General features: G+C 39.9%; 1 protein-coding gene across 1 annotated transcript in view; it reads left to right on the forward strand.

Annotated features, from left to right (window-relative positions):
- The window catches only part of ano3 (anoctamin 3), a 350806-nt gene extending 330949 nt beyond the window's left edge, over positions 1 to 19857 (forward strand). The window contains exons 26-27 of the mRNA XM_063063091.1: positions 5079 to 5184; positions 19131 to 19857. Coding sequence (XP_062919161.1) covers positions 5079 to 5184; positions 19131 to 19310 — 286 coding nt within the window. The 3' untranslated portion in view covers positions 19311 to 19857. The remainder of the gene's footprint in view (positions 1 to 5078; positions 5185 to 19130) is intronic.
- The last annotated feature ends 383 nt before the right edge of the window (positions 19858 to 20240 follow it).

Raw genomic sequence — 20240 nt, forward strand, 5'->3', positions numbered from 1 at the left:
CATTACCAGAAGTTTGAGAAATTGATGTTTATGCCATCAGGTTGGAGGCTGCCCAGACAGAATATAATGTGTTGCTTCTCCAACCTGATCGTGGCCTCATTACAGCAGTAGAGGAGGCCATGAACTAACATGCTGGAATAGGAATGGGAAGTAGATTAAAATGGGTGGCCACTGGGAGATCCTGCTTCTTCTGGAGGCTGAGGCATAGGTGCTCGGCGAAGCAGTCTTCCAATCTCAGCCCTTTTGTACCAGTTGCCTGGTACCCTTAATTTCATTCATTCAAATATTTATCTGTCTCCACATTAAATTTAACTGATTTATCTTATCTTCATTACCCTCAGGTGTAGAAAATTACAAAGATTCTTTACCCTCTGACAAAAGAAATTTCTACTCACCTCAGTGTTGAATGACCTGTTCTTTATTTTGAAGCTATCTCCCATTGTTTGTTGCTCACACACTCATGAAAGCATTTCAATATCAGACCATAAGACATAGGAGCAAAAATAGACCATTTGGCCCATTGAGTCTTCTCTGCCATTCCATCCTGCCTGACTTATTCTCCCTCTCAACCCATTCTCTTGCCTCTTCCTGAAACATTTAATGCCCTTACGAATCAATAACCTATCTACATCCACTTTAAATAAACCTAATGACTTGATCTCCACAGCAGTCTGTGCCAATGAATTCCATAGATTTACCACTCTCTAACTTAAGAAGTTACTCCTCATCTCAACATCTACCCTGCGAAGTCTCCTCACTGATATACTAGAATAAGGTGACCCTTCGTTCTTCTTAACTCTGAGGCAAATAGAAAACAGTTTAGTCTGGTGAATTTCCTTTAGACTGCCTCCAATGCTACTACAGATCGTATACCCCTAATCTGAAATGCTTAGGTCTGGAGGTGTTTCAGATTTTGGACATTTTGGGATTTTGGAATATATAATAAGATAGCTTGGGGTCGGCATCATTTCCGACTCTGAATTTATGTGCCACTGATAAGCAGTCTTTGTCTTACACTTGTTCATCATTAATGATCTTGACAAACTCATCAATGAATTTCTCCGCTGCTTTCTGATCAGCAGACATTTTCAAAATTTAATGCCATGCCTTTTCTTAAATTTCTGCAACCAGCCTGCTGAGTATTCACAATTACTTTTAATTTTCAGATTGTTGTGATAGATCTTTGATAGTTATTGTCATACCATTAAGCAATAAATGTTCACTGCAGTGCTGGTGAATCCACTTTTTCAATACACTTTTGAGATCTTCATTTTTCCCTTTTTGCTGTGTTTTTCTGTTTCTTGTTCATTTCTGTTCATTACATATGTCCGGTTACTTCTCAGAACCGTCTGTGGTGTGCAGAGACCTGATCATTGCCTGAGAACATTCTCAGTGCCATGTGTCATTTTCTATTTGAGTCAAGTCAGTGCTCAAAAACAATTTGGATTCCGGAGATTGGTTTTCGGATTTTGGGTTTTTGGATAAGGGTACTCTGCCTGTATTTATCTTTTTCATATAATTGGACAAAAAGTTGTGCACGGCATTCCAGAAGTGACCTCAGCAACACCTTGTACAATTAGGTAAAATCTTCCCTTGCCTTAAACTTAAGACCTTTCACAGTAAAGGCTATCCTGCTGTTCGATGTATTATGAAATGCAGTATATTTCTCCAAATCTCTTTCTCTCTTTTTTTTTGTACAATTGATGGGATGTTTCCCATTACAATGAATGAAAACATATTTTGGGAGCATGTGTTAACCCAGGCCATGATTCTCCAGGCTAGCAATTATTCCTTTGTTGCAGAAGCTTAATGAACTATCCAGATTAATCTTTTCTTCGGAAATGCAATTCCATTAGGGTACATGTTGCTACAATTATGATTAGCACATAGGTGGACTTTTTGCCCAGTCCATCCAATAAAACATTTTTCTAATGTACTTGAAAAGATTGAGGTGAAATGGAAATGTCTCATTTTCCATCATCATCATTCTCAACTGGAGGAATTAAAGGAAAAGGAACATTTCTTCATTATATAAAATGATGACATTAGGAAGGAGGAGAATATGAACAGCTAATGAAATGCAAAGATGCATATTATCATTTTATATTATTACTTACAAAGATGCAAATATACAGTACTGTGCAAAAGTCTTAGGCACATGTATATAGGGTACATAACTGTATTTCTCAATGTGGTGTGGAGAGCGAGTTTGTAAATCTGGAAGCAAAGGATGTTAGGAATGGGGAAGCTGGAGTGCCGCAGGAGGGGTGGGGGACAGGTGGCAAAGAAGGAGTACCAGGGGCAGGGGGTGCTATGGGTATAGACGCACCCAGCCCTGAGGCACCAGGGAATTCCAAACAATTGGTTTATTGATGGTTACAGAATGTCAGGCTGGTGCTTCCCGCTCCCTCCCCTCTTCCTGCCCCCTTCCCACACTCAGTCCACAACGGAGATCTAGATGAGAATCAGGTTTATCATCACTCACATATCTCATTAAAATTGTTTTATTTAAGTGGCAGCAGTACAGTGCAATACATAAAAGTACAATGGTATTTTGCAAAAGTCTTAGGGACCCTAGCCTTTGTGCCTATGGCTTTCACACAGTGCTACAGATGAGATTATTACAGCAGTTTTAGGATGGATAAATAGCAGAAAAGTTGAAATCTATTTTTAAAAATCTTGAGATTGCCTTTATTGCATACAGTGAGAGAATGATATGGACTGCGACGTGTGTTAGTTTGTCCAGCTGATATGGAGATATGTTGAGACAGCTTATTCATAGAAGCATAGAAACATAGAAAATAGGTGCAGGAGTAGGCCATTCGGCCCTTCAAGCCTGCACTGCCATTCAGTACGATCATGGCTGATCATCCAACTCAGAACCCTATACCTGCCTTCTCTCCATACCCCCCGATCCCTTTAGGCACAAGGGCCTTATCTAAATCCCTCTTAAATATAGCCAATGAACTGGCCTCAACTGTTTCCTGTGGCAGAGAATTCCACAGATTCACCACTCTCTCTGTAAAGAAGTTTTTCCTCATCTCGGTCCTAAAAGGCTTCCCCTTTATCCTCAAACTGTGACCCCTCGTTCTGGACTTCCCCAACATCGGGAACAATCTTCCAGCATCTAGCCTGTCCAATCCCTTCAGAATTTTTTACGTTTCAATCAGATCCCCCCTCAATCTTCTAAATTCCAGAGAGTATAAGCCTAGTCAATCCAGTCTTTCATCATATGAAAGTCCTGCCATCCCAGGAATCAATCTGGTGAACCTTCTTTGTACCCCCTCTATGACAAGAATGTCTTTCCTCAGATTAGGGGACCAAAACTGCACACAATACTCCAGGTGTGGTCTCACCAAGGCCTTGTACAACTGCAGTAGTATCTCCCTGCTCCTGTACTCGAATCCTCTTGCTATGAATGCCAGCATACCATTTGCCTTTTTCACCTCCTGCTGTACATGCACGCCCACTTTCAATGACTGGTGTACAATGACACCCAGGTCTCGTTGCACCTCCCCTTTTCCTAATCAGTCACCATTCAGATAATAATCTGTTCTCCTGTTCTTGCCACCAAAGTGGATAATCTCACATTTATCCACATTAAATTGCATCTGCCATGAATTTGCCCACTCACCCAACCTATCCAAGTCACCCTGCATCCTCTTAGCACCCTCCTCACAGCTAACACTGCCGCCCAGCTTCGTGTCATCCGCAAACTTGGAGATGCTGCATTTAATTCCCTCATCCAAGTCATTAATATATATTGTAAACAACCGGGGTCCCAGCACTGAGCCTTGCGGTGCCCCACTAGTCACTGCCTGCCATTCTGAAAAGGTCCCGTTTATTCCCACTCTTTGCTTCCTGTCTACCAACCAATTCTCTATCCACATCAATACCATACCCCCAATACTGTGTGCTTTAAGTTTGCACACTAATTTCCTGTGTGGGACCTCAACAAATACTAAGTGTTATAGATGGAGAGCTTTTATTTCCACAAGTTATTTGATTCATTTAGAAAAAGGCCTAATGTTGAGGATCTATCTTTAATTTTTCTGTAATTTGATTATATGCAGTTTTTTTTTCTCCTTTTTCTCTTTACTGTCCAAGTTCTTTTTTTAAATCTCAATTCATTTGTGGGGACAGCTTTGGAAAAATAGTCATTCCAATTCTTCTTCCAATGAATGAGCTGGCCTCCCTTAACCAGCTCTCTGTGAAGTAGTTTGTTTTAACTCCCTTGCCATGACAGCGTAGCCATATATGTGGAAAAAATAGAGGTGCAGGAGTTCAAAGTGAATTTTATTATCGGAATACGTATATGTCACCATGTACAACCCTGAAATTCATTTTTCTGCAAGCATGTCAGCAAATCTATAGAATAATAATTGCAACAGGATCAATGGAAGTTCAGCTAGAGTGCAGAAGAAAACAAACTGCGCAAATGCAAATATAAATAAATAACAATATATAGCGAGAACATGAAATAACAAGATAAAGAGTCCTTAAAGTGAGATCATTGGTTGTGGGAACATCTCAAAGGATGGGCAAGGAGAGTAGTTTTTTTCAGGACCCTGATGGTTTCAACTGTTCTTGAAACTGGTGTTGTGAGCCCTGAGGCGAGGCTCTTGTAGCATCTACACGAGGGCAGCAGCAAAAAAAGAGCAAGACCTGAGTGGTGAGGATCTCCGACAACGGATGCTGCTTTCCTATGGCAGCATTTCATGTAGATGTGCTCAATGGTTGGGAAGGCTTTACCCGTGATGTACTGGACTGAACCCACTATTTTTGTAGGATTTTTCATTCAAAGGCATTGGTGTTTCCATACCACACTGTGAGGCAGCCAGTCAATACACCCTCCACAACACATCTGTAGAAGTTTGTCAAAGTTTTAGATGATGAATCTCCACAGACTCCTATGGAGTTTGGAATAAGATGGTTGACTTTAATTGTGAATATTCAAGAACCTAACTGGGGCTACTCAGAATCCAAAATGGAAACATATGTGTTATAATCTGCCCTCAACAGTGGTTGTGTTGCCATTTGTAGGAACTTCAGATTTCTATCTAGCTTTTAACTTGCAGGTACAGAGACTACAGGGCTCCTCCATGGGATCACAATCGATATGAAGTCACCTTGCAATTCTGGCATGTTCTGGCTGCACGTTTGGCTTTCATCATTGTGTTTGAGGTCAGTTGTTCAATTCTCTGCCTACCTTCGCCATGTGAAAAGGAATTTTCTCTGAGAAATGTATGTGAATTACTATTTAAAACGTGTAACATTTCTCTGGATGTGGTGTATGAGGTTGATTGTGTGTCCAGAATAGTGTATTTTGGGGACAGGATGACTTGCAAAATGCTGCCAGTTCCCTCATCTGATACTAGTTGTTAGTATTTTCTTTTTAAATTGACTTATTTATTAGTGCGAAGCCCTACATTTATTGCCTATCCTGGATTGCCCTTAAGGAGCCACCTTGAACTGCCCCGGACTTCCTGCTGAAAGTTCTTCAATAGAGTTTGTTTGAAGTTCCAGGATTTAATGAAGGATGTGGAAATGTTCAAAGTTCAAACTAAATTTATTATCAGAGTACATACATATCACCACATATAATCCTGGGATTCGTTTTCCTGCAGGCATACTCAGCTAATCTATAGAACAGAACTGTAAAGAGGATCAATGAAGAACAAACTGTGCAAATGAAAATGTAAATAAATAGCAATAAATAATGAGAGCATGAAATAAAAAGATAAAGAGTCTTTCAAGTGAGACCACTGGTTGTGGGAACACCAGAAATAGACTGAGTGTAGTTATTCCCTTTTGCTGAAGGGCCTGATGGTACAGGGGCAATTTTCACATCAGGATAGTGTACAACTTCAAGTTGGTGTTTCGACATGCCTACTGATCGTGACGGCAGAAGACAACTTAGGCTTGGTGAATAACAGTGCATTTTGTAGATGTGGTACCCTGCAGTCACATTGCACCAGTGATAAAAGCAATGTAAGTTTAATTTAGTGGCTAGGCAACCAGTCAATTTGCCTCTTTAGCCTGGATTGCATTAAACACTAAATGTAGTTGTAGCTGCACTAATTCTGATAAATGGAGAGCATTCCATTATTGTTCTGACTTGTAAATGAAAGAAAGGATTTGGAGTTCGGTCTCTTATCTTTCTGTAAAAATTACAGAGTTTATATTGCTAGCTTATCCGAGTTTCTGATCATCGATATTCATAGTGGAGGACTCATAAATGTTAATGGGATGCTCTTGACTCTCTTTAGTTGGAAATAATACCTAGCTCATTTAGTATAAATTTTCTATGTTATTTAGAAGTTCATGCCTGGGCATTTCAAGGTCTTTCTGCATGCAGGCATCAGCTGCTTCATTTTCTGAGAAATTAAAAACAAAATAGAACATTGTCCAATTAGCAAAGATCCCTACCTTTGAGCTTATGATGGAAAGTCATTTCTAAAGCAGCTGAAGATTGACAATGCCCTGAGGAACTGCTAAGGGTTTGAATAATTTTACTATTATTATTGCCACTCTACATTGATCTGATATTTGTTGTGCATTTACTTGAATGAAGCGATATTGCACTATAAACTGTAGATGAGGTATATCCCTGTACGCTGTCATGTCAGTCTCAAGTTCCATTGCTTAGTAATATACATGCATTATGAATGTGTTTACTTGTAATGACCATTGCATGTGTGCCTTTCTTCTCTTATCTGCTTGAGTATTCTCGGTTGTAAGTTGACTGCTCCCCTGAGAAACACTTGCAGATGTTGTTGCCTGTGACGGTGGTGGGCTACTTTGAATCTTGGTTGTATCTTTTCTGGGTTTCCCAGTGCCTGCCCGCCTATTCAGTAGTGCACCACCAGCGGTTTGCTTACTGTCATGCCCAGCGGTAGCTCCAGGCATGTCCTGGCGATCCCCAGGCAGCGGCCGAATCACTCTATTCTGTAGACGTTTCTCCACTGATAAATCGAAAGGGTATTGCTTTTATACCTACAGCCAGGGTGTAGTTTCAGCCACCCCTAACATAGAAAACAGGCACTGACTAGAGCACCACCGGGGTCACAGTTGATTTTACACCAATGGATGTCCTCTCCCTGCAACTACGTCCCAATGGATGTCCTCTCCCTGCAATTATGTCCAAGCATGCCAGATCCCAAGACCAAGCTCCGGCTCCTTACCTGTCCTCCGAGTCCATGCGTCTGAGCACTAATTATTAATAATAATAATCATTACTATTATTGATATATTTTGATTTTCTTTGGCAGCTCAAGATGCTAAAACCTGAGGCACAGGCATAGCCAAGCGCACTCATTTCTCAATTCCTATGAATTTTTATCACCATAAATCGGCGAGTTATTTTGTTTTGCCTCCCCTCCCGCTGTGAAAGGGAGCACCTCTTTTTCCCTTTATTAGAGAGAGAGAGAGAGAGAGAGAGAGCCTGTGGCATGTTGAATTGTCAGGTGAATAATTAGTTTGTGTTGCACAGCAGATCATGGTCTTTATTGGGGGCTTTGTTATTGCTTGCTTGGTGAGGGAAATGCACTGATGCTTTTTTTTTGTGGAAGAGGGTGGGGTAGGGTCAGTGCTTTGCTGCTGCTTCTGCATTGGGGGGCAGTGGGGACTTTGGGGCTCTAACATTTTTACAGTCATTCATTCTTTGGGGCACTCTTCTTCTATAGAACATAACATATGAAATAGGAGCATGAGTAGCCTGCTCCACCATACAATAAAATCATAGCTGATCTGGCCATGGACTCATCTTCATCTACCTGCCTTTTCCTTATAACCTTCAATTCCCCAACTATGCAAGAATCTATCCAACCTTGTCTTAAATATACTTACTGAGGTAGCCTCCACTGCTTCATTCGGCAGAGAATTCCACAGATTCACTACTCTCTGGGAAAAGCAGTTCCTCCTCATCTCCATCCTAAATTTACTTCCCCGAATCTCGAGGCTATATCCCCTAGTTTTAGTCTCACCTACCAGTGGAAACAACTTTCCTGCCTCTAATCTATCCCTTTCATAATTTTATATGATTCTATAAGATCTCCTCCATGGATGTCAGCGAAGAACAAGAATTTCAGAATGTATATTGTATACATTTTTGTGATATTAAATGGAACTTTTGAACTTTTGGGCATGTGGCCAAGTGGTTAAGGCATTCGTCTAGTGATTTGAAGGTCACTAGTTCGAGCCTCAGCTGTGGCAGCGTGTTTGTGTCCTTGAGCAAGGCACTTAATCACACATTGCTCTAGTCTGTGCGAGGAGTGGCGCCCCACACAGACTTCCAATCGGTGCCTTGTAAGGCATGAAAATGCCCGACGCAGGCCTCTCATGGTCTGAGTCGATGTTCCCTCCCCTTCCATTGAACTTTTGGACTATTCTTGTGCTGTTTAGTATTGTGGCATTCCGAAGATTTACTTAAGTACTGCTGTGTAGGCCTAATTGTTTAATGCTATTGTGTGGTGACTTTGGGATGATACCAGTTGTAGATATTTCTATTGGGACAATGTATAGCTTGTTCATGTTCCATAGTCTTTCAATTTCCTATTTAAATTCAGCATATTTCTGGTCTTTTTCTCTTACTGATTTCTGTATGTTATGGCTTTATCTACAATGTAAGTTGTTCTTGCTTGTTTATCCTGTAATATTATATTGAGAGAGTTATTATGGATTGTCCTTTCTGTAAAAATGGATTGGTCATAATATAAATTGTCAGACTCTAACTCTAAAACTGGATCAGGCTTGTATTTATATTAAGGTACAGTGACTTTTATGAGTTTGTATTTTAAAGCAAGATTTTGGTGAATGATGTTTGCCACTTGATTGTGCCTGTGTTAGTAACTTCTATTAACCATGAATGTGGGACTGAATCAAATGCTTTTTGATAGTCAATATAACAGCATGAAAAATTCCTGCTTTTCCATCAGGCTTGATTTAGAATTATGGAATCTATAATAATTATTAAATCAATTGAGGTGGTAGCAGAAAATCTAGATGCAACCATGTTATTTTTCTTTCTCCGTGTTCTGATATTCCTCTGTACATATAAGTATATTTTTGTCAGCAGCTTTATTTTAAGCTGTATTTTAACAGAACTGATACTCTGAGGCCTTTTGTGCAGAATTAGTGTCAAATTTTGTAAGATTTTTTAAAGATTTTGCAGCTGGCATTCCTCACTCACAGCCCAGCAAACACACTAGATTTCCTTTCCATTGTAGATTGCATAATGCTGTCTGCTCTAGAATACTCAAACAAGGAGAATAATGCCCTACCTCCAGAGGGTTGTAAATGTTCTCTATCAGAGTAGGTGACAACTCAGTTGCTGAAAGTATTCTAAACTGACATCAGTGGATTTTTGGATACTATGGACAGTGAGATAAGGGTTTCGGCTGGTGCATGTTGAAGTTGTTATGTTGCTATGGAGAGAAGGCAGGGGACTGGGGATGACTGGGAGTATTGAATCAGCCCATGATTGAATGACGGAGCAGACTCGATGGGCCTACTTCTGCTCCTATATTTTGGTATTATGGCTGCCATGATCTTACTGGTTCAAGGCTACTTTCTCTATTTCAACTATTCTTCTGTCTGTTTTTACCAACTTTTCATTCTGTTGAGGTCAATAGAAGAAAGAATGGGGGAGGAGTAAGTTGAATGACAGATTTGGTGTCATGCAGTTTTTCCTTACCAAATCACTATTGATATTTTATTAGTCGTTGCTTTTCAAAATGGTGAATAAAACTGTCCCAAGTTATTGATTTTAATTTCTCTCGCGGGATCTGTATTCATTTTGTCTTCCTCCCCCTTCTATCTAAAAGATGTTTCGCCACTCATCCGAGAGAGTTCTTCAGTTCTAATCCATGGTGGGTAGTTTTCCTGTTTATAAACTCTGAGTTGTTTAAAGGTATAGCTATCACATGAGGGTTGTTAAGAGTCATAGAGAAGGTCATTAGTCTTACCTTTGATATGAATGGAGGTGTGAACTGTTGTGGAGACGCAAGGGTAGAGGTTGCACTGTAAATAGCTGATAGGTGGTGTCGTACCCCAACCCTCTGTTCAGGGATGGGTTTTCATGCAAAGATAAGACTATTGACCCTCACATAACCTCTATGACTCTTAATGATCCTCATGTGATTGCTATGCCTTTAAACAACTCACAGAGTTTATAAGCCTGAAAACTACCCTCCATGGATTCGAACTGAAGAAACCTCTCGGATGAGTGGCGAAGCACCTTCTAGACAACACAGCAAGTTCAGTTTCCTTGATTTACTACTGCTTGATATACAGTGACCTGGATAACCGAGAACCTTCATAATCATTTCCTCAACTACACCTAACTTGCTTATTCTATACAATATTTTGTTCTATTACACTTCATTGGCAACACCATCTTCTGAAGGAGCTTTGTGCAGAAGTACAGTTGATTGAATATTTGTTAAGGATTGTGTAATAATGAGTTAAAAATAATTAATTAGATTTCAGAGAGTTTAATTCTAACATGGCCACCTGTTACAATTTTATTATAATTGATAAATATGGATGGAATAACAGCTTATAAAGTAATCCTCTGTAATCACTGGTGTATAGTTCCATTAGCGTATGGAAAAATGTAAGCAATAAGTCGCAGTGTGGGTGCCAGGGTAGCGTAGCAGTTCGCGTGACGCTATTACAGCTTAGGCTGTTCCAGAGCTCGAAATTCAATTCTAGTGCCATTCTGTAAGGGGTCTCTGAACTTCTTCCACGTTGAATGCGTGGATTTCCTCCAAGTCCTCCAGTTTACTCCCACAGTCCAAGGATGTGTTGAGTAGGCTTATTGTAATTTGTCCCGTGATTAGGTTAGAGTTAATTGGGTTTGTCGAGACATGACTTGAAGGGCCAGAAGGGCCTATTCCATACTGTATTGCTAAATTTTTAAAATACATGAATAAATATTCTGGAAACTAATTGAGAGGTGAGGGTTTGCCCTTCTAGTTTGAAAATAATTCACTTCTATGACACTGGTCCTGGCTCTCAGCAGGAATTGATGAGATTCTAATTGTACAAGACATTAAGTATTGTTCTCCATCTTTACTTTGCCAATTAAGGATAAAATATGTTGGGATACCTCCGTAACACAGGTTCCAGCTGAACAAAAACTTCAAGTTTGGGTTTTTAATTTGGTTGCCAATTGTTACCAGTGACTTTTTCTTCAGGGCAAGAAATGGTGAAATAACAGCTGCTTTGCTAATACATCCTAATGCTTTTTGTACTAATGCTGAGGATTTAACTCAAATCCCCTTGGTGCAAGTATTTACATTAAGAATGATTAAATATTCTGAGAACACGAAAGAGAATCAAAACAATTACTAAAGAATAGAGAGCCTGTAGTTTGGTCCCTCCATATCACGTTCATTCAGTGGTATGTTGCAATTACACCCGTTTTTAAATCACAAGCTAATAATCTTTTTCACTGTGCCAATGGTATGTGCCATGTTCATAAGTTTCACATTGATTTGATGTTTTAGTGTTCATGTAACACTGTAATTCATTAAATCAAATTTAGTTAATGCTTTGGTGGTGATAAAGGGCCTAGATAGAGTGAACGTACAGAGGACATTTCCTGAAGTAGGGGTCCAGGAATAGAATTAGAATCAGGTTTAGTATCACTGGCATATGTCGTGAAATTTGTTTTTATGGCAGCCGTACATTGTAATACACAATAAAAAAACTATAAATTAGAATAAGATTTTATATATGTATATAATCACACACACACACACGCACAAACATACAGATTCATTGTCCAATCAGAAAAATCTGATTGTGGAGGGGAAGAAGCTTTTCCTGAAACACTGAGTATGTATCTTCAGGCTCTTGTACCTCCTTCTTGATTGTAGACACCTTGGTGATGGGGGCCCTTAATGATGCATGCCGCCTTTTTGACGTATCGCTTTTGGAGGCGTCCTCAAGGTTGGCAGGAGAATAGGGCTGAGTGGGAAAATAAATCAGTCATGATCGAATCGCAGAGCAGACCCGATGGGCCAATTCTGCTCCTGTGTCATATGGTTTTATGATAATATTAACTGTGTGAAATCATCATGGGCCGGACCTTTCACAGTTGATTTTGTTTATTTTCATGTTTGCCAGTAGAATAGGTGGGATTTCTTGTGACCTTGTAAGTAAGGGTTTGTACAGGAATTCAAGAGGTCCTCACAGCCCAACAGGATTTTATTATATTCCAAGGGCCTCTGAAGACTGGCTCTATAGACAATTTTTCAACTCAGAGAACAATGGATCATGGGACTCTTCAAACAAACTAGCACCCTTGAAGCTAAAGACACCATTTTACAAGCAAATACATGACATTGTTCCACATGAAGCATTATTTAGTATTTCTAATGCAAACACAGGTCACATAGAAAGCGCTTCCGGGACAATATGAGTAAGCAAAAGAAATTATTGTGGGAATGAACAGAAAGCAATGATCATTATTTTTGGAGACATTTTTTGCTATTTGTATCAGATTTTTGAAAAGGTTTTCCATGAGGTCCTACACAGGATATTGTTAACAAGATGATAGGGCAGCCTTTCTCAACCTTTTTGCCCCGAAGGAACCCTTGAAATAATTTTCAGGTCTCAGGGAACCCCTGCGTAAAAATTATATTGGCAGTTCACGGCACATTAGTGTGATCAGTGAACTACAGTTCAGCATTGGATGCCATAATTCCCTCCAGGCTTGGCAAGAAGCTCAGAGACCTCAGCCTTCACCCTGCCTGCTGGAGTTCCTGTCAGATCGCCGGCAGGTGGTAAGAGTGGGCTCCCTCACCTCTACCCGTCTGACCCTCAACACAGGAGGCCCACAGGGTTGTGTCCTAAACCCCCCTCCTTTTCTCTCTGTATACCCATGAGTGTCACCACCCACAGCTCCAATCTGCTAATTAAATTTGCAGATGATACTACATTATGTCAAATAATAATGAGGTAGCCTACAGAGAACAAGTCACCACTCTGACTCAACGGTGTCAAGAAAACAACTTCTCCCTCAGTGTCGCAAAAACAAAGGAGCTGATCGAGGACTACAGCAAGAATGGAGTCAAGCTAGCCCTTATTGACATCAACGGATCTGGGGTTGAGAGGGTGAACAGCTTTAAGTTCCTCAGTATACACATCACCGAGGAGCTCACTTGGTCTGTACATAGCAGCCGTGTGGTTGAAAAAGCAAAACAGCCCCTCTTTCACCTCAGACAGTTGAAGAAGTTCAGCATGAGTCCCCAAATCCTAAGAATTTCTACAGGAGCACAATTGAGAGCATCCTGACTGGCTGCATTACTGCCTGGTATGGGAGCTGAACTTCCCTCAATCGCAGGACTCTGCAGAGAGTGGTGCAGACAGCCCAGCGCATCTGTGGATGTGAACTCCCACTATGCAGGACATTTACAGTGACAGGTCGGGGTGTCACCCGAACTACAAACTGTTCCAGCTGCTACCATCCAGGAAAAGGTACTACAGCATTAAAGCCAGGACCAACAGACTCCGGGACAGCTTCTTCCACTGGGCTATCAGACTGATTAATTCATGCTGTTACAACTGTATTTCTAAGCTATATTGACTGTTTTGTTGTATATCTTACTGTACATACTATTAATTACAAATGACTATAATTTGCACATTGCACATTCAGACAGAGACGTAACATAAAAATTTTTACTCCTCATGTATGTGAAGGATGTAAGAAATAAAGTCAATTCAATAAGTTGTAGATATAATAATCCAAAAATAATTATCAATGCTCTTTTGAGCAGAGGATGAATGTTTAACCAACCTTTCTTGAAATAAAACAGGTAGTTAAGCTTAGCTTACCTCTCTTGAAATTAATTTCTTATTTTCCTTTCATAAATTATAAAAATTAATCAGAAAAGTATAATATTTGTTAAATAACTGGCTTAAGCCAAAATGGGATTTAATTTTTCTAAAGATAGGCTCAGTAGATTTAATTTAAATCATTATCATCATCAGGTGCCGTGCCCAGTTTGAACTTTGACTGCCATGGTCCACACACTCCTGTTTTGGGTCAAGTGGATCAATTCATTGGTATTCATTTCCAGTTCTCTGGCTGCTGTCTCCATCATCATTTGTCTTTGTCTTCCTCTTGCTTTCTTCCCTTCAATCTTTCCCATAATTACCATGCATTCTAACTCCACTTTCCTAATCACACGTCCAATGAAGTTACATTGCCTTTTCATGATCTCATACATTATTTCTCTTTTTGTGTTTGCTCTTTCCATGACGTCCTCGTTAGATATTCATTTCGTCCATGATATTCTTTGCATCCTCCTCAAAAACCACATCTCTACTGCTTCAATTCCTTTCCTCATGTTACTAAATATTGTCCAACATTCTGAGCCTATAATATAACTGGATAAACGTAACATTTCAGTACTCTGAGGCCGGTTGTCATTCCTAGTTTAGTATTGGTCTGTATACTCTTCATTCTCGTAAAGGTATCTTTTGCCATCCCTATTCTTCTTTTGATGCCCATGTCGCACCTGCCATCTAATGTCACCCAGCTTCCTAAGCAGCAAAATTTCTGTATTTGTTTTATGTCTTCCCCATTTATTCACAGCTTGCAGATAGGATTCTCCTTCTTTTTGGATATCACCATACATTCTGTCTTTTTGTGATTGATAGATAGACCCATTTTTGCACTTTCTTCAACAACTATATCAATTAAGTTTTGTAGTTCTTCCTCCGTACTTGCAATTAACAGTGTCATCCGCATATCTGAAATTATTGATGTTTTCACCGCCAACTTTGATTCTCAAGATGTCTCTTATTTTTTGTAATATTGTTTCACTGTACACATTAAATAAATCAGGGTGGAAAGCACACCCTTGTCCAATGCCCCTCTTGATTTTCATAAACTGACTCACTTCTCCATCTCTTCTTACAGCGGCTTAATTTAAATAAAGGTTCTAAATTGATTTTAATTAATGCTATTTACAACATGAAAACTTATTGACAATATTAAAGTTACTAAAAACCATAAGCTAAAGCAGTATGAATAAAGATATAGCCTGAGACCCAGTTTTGTACAAGACTGAAAAAATATTTCCTTACTAAGTGACATGATCAAGCTCAAATATAGGCTTAGCATGTGAAACCTGAGCTTATTTTTTGCTGCACAAATGCTCAATTCTGAGTCGATTGTGAGATAGGTACACAACAGATTTCACCTTCAACTGAAATGAGGTGATTTCTATCCTTGCTCTTGATGCTTGTTAAACAAGAAAAGGCTTGCTCACACATGTATAAAGTAGAAAACTGCAGCAAAATGTTCATTGTTTTCCTATGAGTGGCAGGATGTTCTTCTTTCACAGAAATCCAGAACTTGTCCAGGGGCAGGTCAGTAAGTCTCATCTTGAGTGCACAATCAGCCTGCAGCTGACAAAGCTCTTTCTCTTCTCTCAAGGTCAAGTTCTCAGGCTGAGCAGAAGATTTAGGAAAAGTGTCCCTCACCCAGTCATACACTTGTGTTGAAAGAGAGGAAAAATACTTTGCAATTTTGTTCAGCAGTTCTTCCAGGTGATTTTCAATAAGACTCAAGACTTTTTGATATCCTTCCTCACTCTCAAGCTGATAGAGTTTGTTTGCTCCCATAAGTCAGTCAGTAAGGGGAGGTAATTTGGGAGGAAGAGGCTGATATCACAGCCCAAGTTGGATGAGTCCATTCAATGCTCAGAAAATGTACTTCACGCTCCTCATCAGCCTACCGTCCTCCCCTTTGTGCACTATTGCGCTCACCAATTTTCAATGGCCTTCCATATCTTGCGTCAGAAGCTGAGAATGGACTCAACCAAATAAACATGGTCCGACTGTGCACGGCCATCCTGGGCTGAGAGACCGCTAGTGAGATTGCTAACGGAGCTGCTCGATCACTGCCCACCACTGAATGTTGCTCGAAGTTCAAGAAACAATCTTTTTATTTAAATCACGATCTCTCACAGTACCCCTAGTGACCTCTCACTGAACCCCAGTTGAGAAACCCTGCGATAGGGTAGAAAATCAGATAAAATATTCATCATAGAATGAGAATCAGTTAACAGACAGAAAGCAAAGAATGGGAATTAATTAATCTTTCTCATATTGAATATGAAATTGGCTTAGTGGAAAGAGTCAGGGAGTAGTAGTTGAGGGTTTTTAGTTAGACTCGAGGCCTGAGACTAGTGGTATGCCACAGGGACTGGTTCTGGTCCATTATTGCTTCTCATCTGTATCAACAATTTGTATGGCAATGTTATTAACATGAACAAGTTTGTGAGTGGAGGTGTAGTGGATAGCGATGAAGGTTTTCTAAGACTATAACAGGAACCAGATGAACTGGGGAAGTGTGCCAAGGAATTTAACTTGGGCAAGTGCACAGGGCAGGACTTGCACACTGAAGTAGCAACTTGGAAAGAATTGTAGGACAGACAAACCTATGAGCACAGGCAGCTACGGCAACGCTACTAAACAAGGTGGTGAACATTTGGCACAATTGCCTTCATCAGTCAGGGCACTGAGTACAGCGGTTAGGATATCATGTTACAACTGTACAAGATGTTGGTGAGACCACACTCGGAGATGTCTGCATCTTATGGAATGGAAATGTGTGTAGGTGTTGAATAATACTGGAGTCCTTTTTCTAATTTCCTTCATCATCAAGCCTGAGAATTAATTAGCAATTATATCTTTATTAGCACTTCTAATGAGTATCACAAACCTTTAAACTGAGTGTGACCAACCCTAAAATGTACTAATGAAATCATCATGATGCTTAGCTTGGTTAGCTTTAACTAAGTATTAGGAATGTTACTATTTAAAAGCAGTGCCAAAACCACATTCTGTTGTTATTGCATGCTGCTGCAGTAATATGCGGGGTACCATTCAGTTCATATTGGCATTCAATTTTTGATCATGACTCTGCTGCACGGAAGAAACTCCATGTGGATTTCCAGGAATTCCATTGGAGTGAAGGAGGATGAGAGGTGACTTGACAGATGTGTACAGGATGATAAGGGACATAGATAGAGGGGATAGCCAGAGACTTTCACAAGGTGTAAATCACTAATACCAGGGAACATAATTTTAAGATGCTTGGAAGAAAGTATAGAGGGGATATATAGGTTGTTTTAAAGAGAGTGGTGGGTGTGCTGAATGCCTGCTGGGCTAGTGATAGAGGCAGATACATTGGGAACATTTAAGAGAAAGAAAAATGGAGGGATATGTAGGAGGGAAGGATTAGATTGATCTTAGTGTGGAATAAAAATGTGGCACAACATCATAGGCCAACAGGCCTGTACTGTGCTGTAATGTTCTATGTTGTAAATTCCTGAAAATGCTCCAAGTTCTCCTCCAGGAGCTTTCTGTGGACTTTGTGCTAACCACCTTTGAGATTTAGTTCAAGTTTGAAGATGGGGTGTGGTAGAAAGTGAGAATGGGACTGAAAGTGCATTACCAGAAGATGGGGTCCCAGTATTGTAAATCTCAATAACTTAACTCAAGTATTATTCTTTACACACACATGCTGTACAAAATGGAGATATCACACTAGACTGATATCCTTTTTGGCAAGTTGGGCAATCTGCCAAGAAAAGAGATATTCCTTGATACACTCAAACATATTTTTAGTTTGAATAACTAAGCATTTACATCATGTAATCCAAGGGCTAGAGCACCAAGAAGCTGGAAACTGAATATGCACCTTAAAAGTTCAAAGTAAATTTATTATCAAGAACACTTATGTCACCATATTCAACCCTGTGATTCATTTTCCTGTGGGCATACTCAATAAATCCATAATAGAATAATAACTAAAATAGAATCAATGAAAGACTACATAACTTGGGTGTTCAACCAGTTTGCAAAAGACAACCAACTGTTCAAATTCAAAGAAAACTAAATAATAATAAATAATAAATATTGAGAACATGTGTTGAAGAGTCCTTGATAGTGAGTCCAAAGTTGCAGGAATATTTAAATTATGATGTGAGGAGTGAAGTTATCCCCTTTGGTTCAAAAGCCTGATGGTTAAGGGGTAATAACTGTTCCTGAGGCTCCTGTACCAAAGTGAGAGGTTAAAGACCTCTGTGAACACTCCAGTCATTTGGTCAGCACAGGTGTTTAGTACTTGACCAGGTACCAGGTCTGGGCCGGATGCTGTCCACGGGTTTCACCCTCCGGAAGGCTGCTTGCATGTCGGCCTCAGAGACTGAAATCACAGGATCACTGGGGGCGGCAGGAGCTTGTTCCTCCATGTTTTTACAGTCGAAGTGAGCATGGAAGCCATTAAGCTCATTTGGAAGCGAAGCCCTGTTGTCACCTATATTGCTTTATTTAACTTTATAGGAGGTGATAACATTCAAGCACTGCTACAACTGTTAAGCATCCTTCATTAACTCTAGTTTAGTCCGGTATTGCCACTTTGCCCATGAGATGGCTTTCGAGACATCATATCTAGACCTCTTGTTATTTTCTTGGTTACCAGATTTAAAAACCTGTGATCTGGCCCTCAGCAGAGTGTGAATCTTATTGTTCATCTAGGGCTTCTGGCTGGAGAAGACTCTGAATGATTTCGCGGAGACACACACATTAATAAAGTCCACGACACCCATGGTGTGTTCATTCAGATCCACAGATGAGTGCTTGAACATGGCCCAGTCCACCAATTGGAAGCAATCCCACAGCCACTCCTCTGCCTCCAGCAACCACTTCACTGTTGTCCTAATCTCTGGAGCTTTACTCTTTAGCTTCTGCCTGTATGCAGGTCGGAGAATACAGCCAAGGAATCAGATTTCCTGAAATATGGTCAGGACGTGGAACAGTAGGTATTCCTTATCTTAGTATAACAGTGGTCTTGTTTGTTGAGACCTCTGGTGCTACAGGTTATATGTTGATAGCAATTGAAATGTGTTAGGATAGACTCTAAACTCTTGTTTGAAGGCGGCATCATGCGGTATCTCAAGCGCTTGATGGTGCGTGTAAATTTGAGAAGGTAAAGCAAAGTTGGAAAGGCAAAACCAAATTGACATCGGAACAAGGTGTTAAGATTATGTAAAGGAGCACATGATAAAGCAGGTGTCAAACTTTTGATTTCTGTTTTATTTCAGCATTTTGTGTTTGGCTTCAAGACCTTCATAGCTTACCTAATCCCAGATATGCCTAAAGACTTGTGTGACCGAATGCGTCGAGAGAAATACTTGGTACAGGAAATGATGTACGAGGCAGAGTTGGAACACCTGCAAAAGGAACGGAAAAAGAGTGGCAAAAGATACCATGAATGGCCTTAGCATGACCAATGCAACCACCGAACAGATACTTAAAATGGACTGCACTGCTACAGAAGATGGAGATGCCAGCTATGCTGCACAAGTTCTTGCAAGTTTTTATTATATATATATATAAAATAATGTGTATTATAAATATGTGTATTATGTATATATAAAAAACTTTTATAATTATAAAGACCTCGATTGCATGCTTTCAAAAGGAAAAAAAAGTTGAATGCTCAGTCCATGTTTGGATTTTAAGTCCAGAAGGCAGGTTGTTGAGGACGCCCTTTGGAAATCATTTGGTGTTCATTTTATTTACGTTACTCTGCACAAATTAGTTTAAGCTCACTGATCAGAATTCGATGTTCCATCTTTATCGAAGGATGAAGTTTATTTGCAAGCGACTTCTCTGTTCCTTTAGGTTTTTTCCCCACGTGTCCCTGCTCTTGACCATTTCCTTTCTAAGCCTGCCATGGGAAGCCTGATCCCAAAAGGACTGATGGTGAGCAGAATTACAAACTGGTTTGCAGGGCCTGTACTGGATCACTGCTGTCGACTACTAACAAATTGTGCTCATTCTTCAGATGTGTTTGGTGTGCAGCTGGTCAAAAATCCTTAACCTTGACCAGGATTTTAGCTGTGTATTCTTTTGCTAAAGCTGAAATGGCCTTTGGTAAAGTGGCACATTGGTTATGAAAATAAGCCCACAAAATATAGTTGCCCTTTAATTTTTAAAATTATTATTCAAAAGCATTTCATTTGTGTTCCTCATTTCTATTGTGCCTTTGTTTTCAGTAGGAAAATGTGTAATTGTGATTGTTTAATGACCTGCAACATCTCTAAGTAGTGTTGACTAAATCACTACACAATGCTGTTGTAGTATCTTCTGGTTCCTATGAAGTTTGGTACATGTACGGAGATGTATTTCTCTGTCAGTTTTTAGAGGAC

This window comes from Mobula hypostoma, chromosome 11, assembly GCF_963921235.1.
Source record: "Mobula hypostoma chromosome 11, sMobHyp1.1, whole genome shotgun sequence".
NCBI lineage: Eukaryota > Metazoa > Chordata > Chondrichthyes > Myliobatiformes > Myliobatidae > Mobula > Mobula hypostoma.